This window comes from Pyxicephalus adspersus, chromosome 5, assembly GCF_032062135.1.
Source record: "Pyxicephalus adspersus chromosome 5, UCB_Pads_2.0, whole genome shotgun sequence".
NCBI lineage: Eukaryota > Metazoa > Chordata > Amphibia > Anura > Pyxicephalidae > Pyxicephalus > Pyxicephalus adspersus.
In genome coordinates this window covers 68,435,474-68,447,119 of record NC_092862.1, presented here as the reverse complement: position 1 = coordinate 68,447,119, position 11,646 = coordinate 68,435,474, and the positions used below count along the sequence as shown (strand labels likewise).

Here is an 11,646-nt window from a genome sequence, read left to right as displayed (position 1 = left end):
CAGAGCAATCCCCAGGCCAGTGGCAGCTGACCACAGGAGTCAGGACCAGGCGGTAACAGGCAAAGTCCAAGAATGTATTCCAAGGTCAGGGACAGGCAGCAAACAGGCAAAGTCCAGAAACGAATTGCAAAGGTCAGGGTCAGGCAGCAAACAGGCAAAGTCCAGAAACGAATTCCAAGGTCAGGGTCAGGCAGCAAACAGACAGTCCAATAAACGAAGGCAAGGTTCGGTACACAGCAGAGCAAACAAACAACACACCTTAGCAGTGAGAGTAACGCAGGTAAGCCAGAGATTGCTCAGGCAACTTCCTGTAATAGGAGGTTCCTTTAAATACCTGCAGGACATGAGCCATAGGCTGTAGGAAACAGAGGGCGTGTGTGTGTTACCTCAGAGACACACCCACGCCAGCTCACTCATCATAGCAAGTCCCAGCATGAAAGAAATACTGACATGGAACATAGGTAGTGGGTTACCTGAGAGATAGGACCCGGCGCCCGTGCCTGCGATTGGGAGCAGCCCAATCCACTCCAACCTTGTCCAGCACTATTTCAATCAAAACAAAAAAAGTTCTAGCTGAAAATTTGCCATAAAATAGCCTTTAACTACCGATAACTTCCTCTTCCATACCTTCCTCACCTTTCATCAAAGTCAATAGTTCTTCTGTGTTTCTCTCCTATATACCTATAATGAGGTTCAAGACTGGGCTGTATTGTTTTAGCTGTCTAGAAAGAATTTTGTAATTTGCCACCATTTATATTACTATTAACCTTTTTGGAACAATCTCCTATTTTTCCTGTTCTGTGGATGTTTGGCCCTGTTTTTCCCACCACTAACATTAGTATGACTTGGGGCCAGTATATGCAGAACAGGAGAAATGTTCCTGATTAGCAATAACATGTTGTGAAATAAAAAGGAGGTTTTTCTTCATCCAAATAATATCTTTCAAATTTCATAACCTTTTAAAATATTGAAGAACAACCTCCCTTGAAAAATATAACCTTTGTGCATTAAATATTTACATGTTTTACCACATATAGAAGTCAGATCTATTGCACAATCCACTTTAATTAAACTGAATGATTTGTTACAACAGTTTTTACAGGTGGATCGTGAAAATACACAGAAATGTCATCCTACGCAAAACCTTCATAGGAATATGCTGAGACTTCAAATGATACAGCTGCATATGGATGTAGCTATGTTCGCATAAAATTTGGCAAATAAAATGGATTTTTTGAAAAGCGTGCTTAAACATATTTCTGCTGCATTTACAGAAACATAATTTAAAAAAGGAAAGTTAGATAAATGTAAACCATACTAATAAGTTTCCTAACTAGCTGTGTACACTTATGGACCTATATAAATATATTGCAGTGCAGACAGTGGTTGATTGAACTCTCTTGGTATAGGTGGATAATATTTAGGTATGTGTTACAAAATTATTAACATAAACTAATATTTCAATAAAAAAACATAATTCAAATAAAAGTTGTTTCAGCAGTGCTTTGAAATACAAAAACAGCACAATGCATAGTTCTATATCCTAATTATCCAGGTAAAAAAAATTAGCAAAAATGTATCCTTCATATTTCACCATAGAATATGGTACTTTTTACAAACCATGTTGACACCATTAAATGCTTTTTTATTTTGTAATTTTAAAAAAAAGTACACATACAAAAATACATAAAAAACAAGCGTTTCTTGCTTATGAAAATTTGGCTTTGGTCCTGCTTGTTTTCCTTTTGTCAGCTGCATCTACAATTTCATATTATACTGTATGACCATAATAATGAAGCACACCACATGTGGAGCACGTTTGCCTTATTGAAGCTTTGAAACTGTGAGAAGACCAAAAGCTCTTTCTTGTTATCATTGAAAGTGTTCGAGCATGTGTTGTTTTATAATTCTGCTCTAAAACAGATGAAGGATAGGAGAACAAGAGAATAACATACCCACAAAAAGTCTCAAAAAAATTATGTCGATGACATCAGTAACTAAGAGCTGAATTTTGTGCTATATCTAATACATTTGGAACACTAATGAGGTCATCATTCTTCCTTCCTGTAGGAATGTTCATAATGTTAGACTGACAGCACTAGGCAAAGTAAAGCCCTGATTGGCTTACAAAGTTGTCTCTTCTTTCCAAGTGTGACTGTTTCTATACAGGGAGTTATATGGGGCTTGTGCAGATTGGTGTGGTTATGCTAACAAAATATTACATTATTTTTGAATGAACACATAGATAAAAATTACTCCCTAAAAAACAGCTTTCCTGCTTTAATTGCTAAAATCGCATGCTATTATTATATAGTAAGTCTTAGGTTAAAAAAACAAATAATGCATTAGCTGAGTAAAAAAAAAACACTATATTGTGTGAAGAAAATCAAACAAGAAGTAGTGATAACATTTAAAGAGTTTAGATGAATCTAATATTTTGTCTTTATATTATAAAGTGATTGAAGCTATGCTATGTGCATACACTAGATTTTCATCACCCGGGACAAATATTTGTTACTGTCCTGGCCAATAATCTGCCATCTGTACAGCTGTATCAGGGGTATAGAAGTAACTTTTAAGAAGTGATTTTGGAGGCTTTTATAGAAAATTTGTTTAAAGTATATTAACTGAGCTAATAAAAATGGGGTTGAAAATGCTCACATATTAAGCTTCATGCAAAAGTGTTATAGATATGTTTACATTAAACGTGTCACACACACTTAAACTTAGCATTAAATAATTATTAATTAATATAAGTATAAGGTATCATCAGTGACAAACCACATGTAAAATGTGTTAATCCTTTTACTGTTAGCTTATTGATGCTTTATTATGAATTAATAGTTTACACAATGTAAGTAGACAAAAGTTACATTTGCAAATAACTGTGATGCATAGGGTTGAAATCATCTCATCACAAACTGGGAAAGTTCTTAAAGAACATTATGTTTACTCCCTCACATATTTGCAATGGTATATTCTCCCTTTTATCTGTAGATCTAGCCTGGTTTATTTCATTGTCTTGTATGTACATATCCACAGGAAATGTATATATAAGTGTTAAGATTTTTTATGGTGCTTACCACTCATAACTGTCACACTTAATAAATACTTAGGATCCCAGGTCCAAAGGCGCTAAAATGCATTATTTCTTTAGTTTTTTTCTTTTTTACTCTGACTTTTTCTATTTTGTAGATATTAGAACAATATATACACAAAATGTGTAGTAATTGATTTTTATCTATAAAAATATTATTTCTATGTAGATTTAGGGTTCTGTAGTTGCCTTTAATGATATTAAATTTCCTAGGGAACTTTTGCAGTGCTTGGCAAGCAGATACAATATTCTTTATATATTTCTTCAATTACATGATTAATGTGATTTCTCACACTGTTTGCTAGTAGCAAATCAGACACTCAGTACACTGCTCTAGAGGGAAGAAGAAAAAGTAAAATATTATATTGCCTTGCCTCATATTCCACAAAAAAATGAAGGCATTATGGTAAAGAATAGCATTTTCTCCATGTGATAGTAAAAACATAATTGGAGAGAGTTTTCTCTGCAGATAAATATTGCCTTGTCATACCCATATGAAAATATGGGTATCATACTAATACTAATATATCCCAGGTCTCCTTTCTGTCTTCATTATTCCCTGTCTTCCTGCCTTCCTTCCCTTCATTCCAATATTTTTTCAGCTTTTATGATCTCATAATTTTTCCAAAACTGACATGCCTTTTGCTTTTCATTGCAGGAACATTTGTCGTTCAAGTTACAGCGAATGATGCAGATGATCCGACCTATGGAAACAGCGCAAAAGTCGTCTACAGTATTCTACAGGGACAGCCATACTTCTCAGTCGATTCTGAGACAGGTCAGAAGACCTTAGCTGTGTCTTTGTTTCTGTAATTGAAGATGACATGTTAAGTCAAGCTAGGACATACTAGACAAAACTTGAAAGAGATTACATTTTCCACCCTGCACAAACTGACAAACTCAATTGAGCAAGACATCTGTAAGCATGACACCAATGGTATTAGAAACTAAAAATCAAAGCTGAAATATAATTAGGGCTGTACACAAAATAGTTTCTCTTGGAACAAGAATCAGACTTCAGATTTCTCTTAAATAACTCAGGCAATCTCTGCTCACTTGGCATTTCTGCCCACGTTCTACAATACAAATGTGGTTTTGGTTACATCTTAATTTTTTACTAACCAAAATTACTTTCACTGTGTGTTGTATGTTTTTTGTTATTGCTTATCTAACATTAATTTGCATGCATTTTAATGCAGAATTACATTCTGGCATATACAGATATGATTGATAGACAATAAAAGAAACTATGTTTAGGAGATGTTTGAACACCTTACAGTAAAAGTTCCATACTTAGTAGTTAAATCTTGCATTTGGCTTGATTTCAAACTAAAATCGTAAATATCTCCGATGTTAAGCTTTTGTAACAGAAGATGAAGATTTGTTTGTATGTTGAGAAGTTTAAATGACATAAATGGTCTCCAGATGTCAAGGAATCGTAGTGTATCTTGAAGAGATAAAAACTGTCTGTCTGCTTGTAACAGTGCAGTGTGCTTCCCAAAAGGGACCTTTTACTAATTTCCCATGTCCCTCAGCCCTCAAGGCAGTATTATATTTGGAGGAGATTGCAGAAGTCTACATCCCTCCCCAATACACACAAGGACAGCCTTGCCAATGTGTTCTTCTCTCCTATTAAATCAAACAATACTTATTTAGTAGTAGTAGTAGTAGCTTTCTAAGACCTGTAAAGTAATGCAGCATAAAACAGATCCTACTTTTTGCCTCTGTGCTAAAAGATTTTCCTATAATAAAGACCGGTCAATGTTACTGTATCTCCATGAACAGGATGACTAGTCTTGTATCCACCTCCTTTGTTTTCTGCAAGCACTTGTTAGGCTTTCCTCATAACAGCCTATACTCCCTATACAAGCTATGAAAAGTTAGTATAAAAGTTTACAAAAGCTGATTGTGAACCCAAAGTAGTTTATTATTCCTTGTCACTATTGAGAAATATATTCAAATAAAGGTTTTTGTTCTAAAGTTCAGTTTAAAGTCAGCTTTTGACCAGCAAATTTTTTGTCAGCCATTTCCAGCTATGTCAATTGTTGTAGAAAATAGTCCTAAAGCGTAACTTTCATTAAAAAAAAAAAAAGACCCCTTACTTCCACAGACCTGTCAATCCCTCCACACCTGGCTTACATTCACTCCCGCATCATCTGGGATTCTTTCTTCATCCTGGTGCAGAGGAACTGGCAAGTACGGCCATCTTTATTTGTATTCCAGCTTCTGCCTACGTTACCCTAACCTGCACTACTCAGACATGAGATCAGGTGACATATCCTTCAGTAAATGAATAAAAAGTCGATCTTGCGATGTGCATGCATGAGACAGGCCTTTTTTAATTATGGGGAAAGCCCCTTCTTTACTTGTCCGACATCAGGCATGCGCAGAAGGAACAGCCTGAAGCCTCCTGGGATACATGACATAGGTATCCCCGGAGGCTCTGGGCTCCCATTCACTCTAAAGACAGAAGAAGGGGGCCTCCTCCTTTTATTAAAACAAAAAAACATTGTTTTGCTTTATATAAAAAGGGTTATCTACCATTTGTATAAAATAAAAATTGTGGTGATAGGTCCACTTTAAAACTGGAAGACAATGTCTTTCATGCAACACAAAGTGAGAAATGATTGTTGATTGTTATTAAAACAAGTAATTTACTTTATATTCTACTATTGATTTCAATTCCCAGATTTCTATAGTGTATATTTCATGCAGAGGTAAAATCAGCTACATACAGCAGCAGAAATCACCCCATGCCCCTGGCACCACCCTTAGTTAGCTTATCACCAGTCTACATACAAAAAATATAAGCAAGGCTCATTGACAGTTGCTTGTGATAAAAAAGGACCAATATTTCTAAATGTCTAAAAATTTATGGACAGTTCATAAAAAACTGGCTAGTCAAGATTATCTGTAAAGTCTATGAAATAAATGGAGACAACCATGAAAGGTATTGATTTTTTTTCCGTATTGGAATATAGACCAACCACAGTGTTCATAACACATTAGTCTAATGCAGACTGGAAAATGTGTATTTTAGTGTCCTTCCAAATGCTGTCTATATGTCATACTAAATACACAATATAAAGACTAAAATGTTACTTACACTGCTGAAAATATGGTCTCTATAATATAGTGACTGCACTTTAGCTGTAAAACCTGTAAAATGTATGTAATATTGTGGGTGTTCAGTTAGCAACTTGGACAGGGGGCTATGATTCAGATAAAAAATGAGCTACGTGTTATTACAGTCTGGTTCTTCTTTCATATACCAATTCTGTTATTCCAAGGGGAGAACAAAAGCCTAAAAATATTAGTAACCATTCCCATTATTATTGCTTTGTTCTGTTCTGATACTACTCAGGTCCCTGTACTCCATACTGTGCTAGAGTATATTGCTATATTGCAAACTTTTATTTTATGTTTAATGATGGCTGCACAGTGTGCTGTACAGTTTGTACTATCCAAATGTATTTCTGTAATGTTATGTTTTGTATGCTGAATGCCTAAATGACCCTGTATGTTTTATATACTATGGAAAGCAATATATATATATAGCAAGCAAAGTAAGCACTGCTACAAAAGTTACCAAGGTCCCCAGGGCATCAGGGTATGCTAGGGTAAGCCTGCTGAAATGTAAAAGATTTTTGAGTATCAGGCAATAGAGTAAAGTGGTAGGAGAACATGGATAAGTTAAGCATGCATGCTCCTATCTCAGCCTGTATGTACCTTTTGCTACTAAAAGCAAAATATAGGTTCATGGAAATAACTGTGCAGTGTACTAAAGGCTGCAAGATGAACCAATTTCTAAATAACCTGAATTTATGCGTAAAGGTGAAAAAAGGAAAATCCATATCCATGGATTTCATTCCTAAATAAGGCACCAGAAGTGAAAAAGAACACAGTGTAAACTTTGGGGACATAGCTCAAAAGTATATTTATATATATATCAGATCCATACAGGTGCTTTTTAATGCTGAACCACACAGTTATTTCTAGTTACCTTGCCTTGGCTCTCCCACTACTGTATGTGTTCGAGGAAATAAAGGGACACATCTTATACAACTGGGTAGAGGGATTTTTGTTGATCGCTTGGTGGTTGGCTGCTCATGCACTCTTCTGTTACACCCGCACCCACCAATCCTGATGACAGTGTAGGTGAGATGTTAGAGCAGTAGGTAAAACTAAATGTTAATGTCTGTTATATGAACTGAACAGCAAGTTTAAAAATAACAGAACCACAGCCATAGAGAAGCATTCTTGCTGCTTTACAACAAAAATGTACGTGAGATTAGGGTGTTTTGTAGTATATAGAGCAGAACTAAATAAGGTTAATAACTTAATTTGAGATTTCAGAGCAGCACTGTCTACATTTTACAATTAACAATGTATTTTTTTCCACTTAATAAATAGATGTAACAATATTTAAAGAGTATTTTTATTAAACCATAAATTGAGAAGTTAATTAAATGAATAATAATAAATAGGAGAAGTTAATTCCTGGGGTTTACATACATTTTGTAGTCTGAATATTTTGTTTCTTGTATATGCCCAGCCATGACTTTTTCTCTTTGCCTTCCACAGTTAAATTTTCTTACTGTCTATGACCGGGTCATTTCTGCTAGTAATGATAAACTATGAAGTGTTGAATTTTTTTGATAACAGGTGCTAAACTTTAATTAATGGTTCTATACCTTAAGGAATGATAAGGGCTGATAATCCTAGCATAAGAAAGTTGGCAAAGCAACACGCTTCCTACATCTTAGATAAAAAGTAATAAACTTGAGATAAAAAATGCTTAACTATGAAATAAGTGGGTGTGAAATTTGTAAAAATGATAAGACATACAGCATGTAAGGAATGCCAACAAAAAAGTTATGTTTTCTTACATACTTTAAGGAACAGGAAAATTCTTCCATCTGGTATGTTGTAGAATCCAGTGACAGTATAAAAGTATTAAAAAAACTTTAGAGTAAATTATGAACATGGGCAAGTATTTAAGTATGGAAGTTTTGGGTACAAATTTATCCAAGTGGAATTTCAACTTGCTTGTATAGCTATTTCTTTTTTACTGCATTTAAACAATAGAAATACTAGTAAACTAAATAAGTATGCAAATAAAAGAATGCTTGGAGTAATCCTTTAGGTCACAGGGAATTGTGTCTTTTAATGCAATAATTGGAAATATAATAATTAAACAGCTGTAGTGGGCCTACCCAACTAGAAATCATCTGCCATCATAATCTGACATCTTCTTATATCTATAAACAACTCTTGATGAGGTCTCTGCCTATGAGTTCCTGGTCTGCCCACTGACTGTCTGTTAGGAGCAATACATACAGATGTGAGCAAAAACATCTAAAAAAGTCCCAGTCAATATGAATATGAGTTAGACATTTTTGGCAGACAGAGCTCACTTTTTGACGTACAACAGTCTAGAAGCACTAAGCCCACCAGACTTAAGCTTTAAATATAATATAACATTTGAGCAATCCTTTTGCAAATGAATTAATCCTGCTAAAATCAGTATTTATAGGCAAAGAAACACATATACCAAACGTTCTTGCATGTGACATGCAATTTAGGACATTTTTGGACTTGTGCCCACTATAAAATAGTAAATGTAGTAGTAGTAAATGTAGTAGGGAATTCCTGTTATTTTCTGGAAGGTAATCTTAGACCAACTCTGTTAGCATAAATTTTTATCACAGAAAAATATTTAACTTTTAAGCATGACAGTTGTATGTCTGGTTTAGGTACAAACAACAGTTTCCCTTTAGCACTCTTTACACTAAACAAAATCAATATTTCATTGCAAAATGAGTGTAAAAAAGGGAGATGGTTCCTAAAATAAGAGCCTTTCTGTAAACTTTTTATCACATAGACAAGCTGTAAATACAGATATGGAAACAGGTGGCTTTGACTTCAGTAAATGTTTATGAATCCCTAGAAACCCACTACCTAAATTGTTCACACTGTCTTACTTTTGTTTCAAGGATGTAATTTCCCAATACAAAATTATTGTTTCTTTTATTGCAGGTGTCATCAAAACAGCATTGCCCAAAATGGACCGAGAAAACAGGGAGCAGTATCAAGTGATGATCCAGGCCAAAGACATGGGGGGGCAAATGGGAGGTTTGTCTGGGACAACAGTTGTAAATATCACCTTGTCGGATGTCAATGACAACCCTCCACGTTTCCCCCAGAGTAAGCACCATTCATTGTTTATTTTCTTGTAAACTGCTTTAGATTATATCAAAATAAAATTTAAGGCAGAGAAACAGTTTCTTCCCATTTCCGAACCCACGGGGATGAAAAACGTATTAAATGTTGCTTTGTAGAGCATTTTGATTTATTTTGCTGGCAGATTTTCCAGCCTTCCGGCTTTACCAGGATATTTTGAATTCCGTATATCCTTTGTATCGATATAATGGATATGTCTTTGTTTGGCGTTGCGCAGAGTCTGTTCATGAGCTCCTAACACTTATTCCTTGGAGAAACTATTTTTGATTCCCTTAACCATGAAATGTAATCATGTCTGAAATGAATATATCTTTACGCATTTTCCTCGCCATGCATTTCAAATCTCCAAAGCCTTAACTTGTTTTATACTTGGAGTTCATCACAGTGTAGCATCTGTCTTTAACTCCCACTGTTGTTTGTCAGACAGCCGTACTATAAACAAAACTTGTGAAAGAAAAAAGCAGGACAAGACCGGTGTAATTGCATTATGGAATAAAAATGGAGTCAATATTTCAAATGTCCTCTGCCTAGCCCTAGGCTGTCCATTACCTCGGTAGTGTTTACTAAAACACACAAAAGAACATTTTTCAATGTAACCCAATCAGACGTTTGGGATTATCAGCAAGGAAACATTTGCTATCCAGAAATAGGCCATGCTGTTGCACTTGCTTTATGTTGTCTTTTCTTGTACTGTATTAACTGTTACAAAATGTTTTACAGAATTTTGCTACTGAAAATCGTAACAATGTATATTACTTACATGTGCATTGTGTATGATGCCAATGGTTTATTTTTTATGGTAAAGCATGTACAAGGTTCATTAATTTATAACAACTGGTCAGCAATAGCTGGTGTTCATATGCTTGTATTTGATGCAAAGAAAGTCCTTTCTTAGACAGTTTCTTGAAAACAATTATTCCTTTTTGGAAGATTTCTGTTCTTTTTCTATTTGGTGCAAACCAAAATTTTAGATTTTTCTTTTTAGTCTTAGTGACAATAATCACCAGGAGAAAAAAAGAGAGAGAATTTCCTTAGCAGGGACACATTGGAAACAATAAAAACTATAAAAAGGCTCCAGTCCTTCCTTACTCTATCCAAAAATTGGCCATAGATATATATTACTGTATTACTAAATGTGGCATTATGGGGCTAAAAGAACAGTTTGTATGAAAAAAAGGAAAAATGTGTGCGTGTGTTTCCCCCCCCTTTAATCATTCCTATAAATATCCAATGTATGTGGTCCCCGTTCACACTGCTTGTATTTCTGCTATATCCAAAAGTTTTTAGATTAGATTTTTCTTCTGACACGTGTTCTGGGGTGCACACACCATTAAAAACTCCATAGAGATAATAAGGAGAGCCAAGTGGGATCAAGTCCTTTAAATATTCCATATTCTATCCAAAACATAAAGAATGTTTAGCTTTACATTTATATAATATTGGGTTCACATTTTGTATCTTGTACTCACATACTATATTTGGCTAAATGCTAAACAGTGATCGCTTGGGTATGTACCTTGTTACATCATTAAATCCAGTTTTCAAAGAGTTGAGCTTGTTTCCCCATTTGCTGCTGAGAGTATGTCAAGTTACAGGGGAGAAACATTAATCTGGTAAAAATATAAATAAAAGTCAAATTGCAAACAAATTCTCTGTCTGTTACAAGCGATGTACTCACCAGTAAACTGTTCCTTCTCCTTTAATCTATTTCCAGTATTTTTCTTACAAGTCTTTTCAGGTATTTTCCAAAGCTTTGTAAGGGAACTGTTAAAAACACTTTTTAAAGCGTGTTCATTTTGAATCTCTAGGTACCTATCAATTCAGGGCCCCGGAGTCTTCCCCTGTGGGTACTGCAATTGGCAGAATCAAAGCTAATGATGCAGATGAAGGTGTGAATGCAGAGACAGAATACAAAATCAGTGATGGAGATGAACACGACATGTTTCAAATCATCACAGACAAGGAGACGCAGGAAGGAGTCATTATTGTCAAAAAGGTAATTTGGAAGGGGGGAAAAGGTGATAGACTAATGTTTTCACCTAAAATACTAAAATGAATATGTTTGTATTCCTATTCCCTATACTATATAAAGCTACTTCATTTTCTTAGCTGTATTTGGCAGCTTTGACATTTTCCTGTTTATATATATTGTAATGGGGGTGGCAAATGATATTCCCTTTTACACTTTCCTTTTCTGCATCCCTTACAGGGATTTTTATCCACCTAAGAAATTATAAACCCCCGCAAAATGTTGCTTTTCAGAGTAATTCCCCCACCCATTTCTAATCTCACTATTATCTTTTCTA

General features: G+C 34.9%; 1 protein-coding gene across 1 annotated transcript in view; it reads left to right on the top strand.

Moving 5' to 3' along the window:
• LOC140331105 (cadherin-6-like) overlaps positions 1-11,646 on the top strand; it is a 198,152-nt gene that overhangs the window by 140,314 nt on the left and 46,192 nt on the right. The window contains exons 4-6 of the mRNA XM_072411844.1: positions 3,756-3,875; positions 9,137-9,304; positions 11,149-11,336. Of these exons, the coding sequence (XP_072267945.1) occupies positions 3,756-3,875; positions 9,137-9,304; positions 11,149-11,336 (476 nt within the window). The remainder of the gene's footprint in view (positions 1-3,755; positions 3,876-9,136; positions 9,305-11,148; positions 11,337-11,646) is intronic.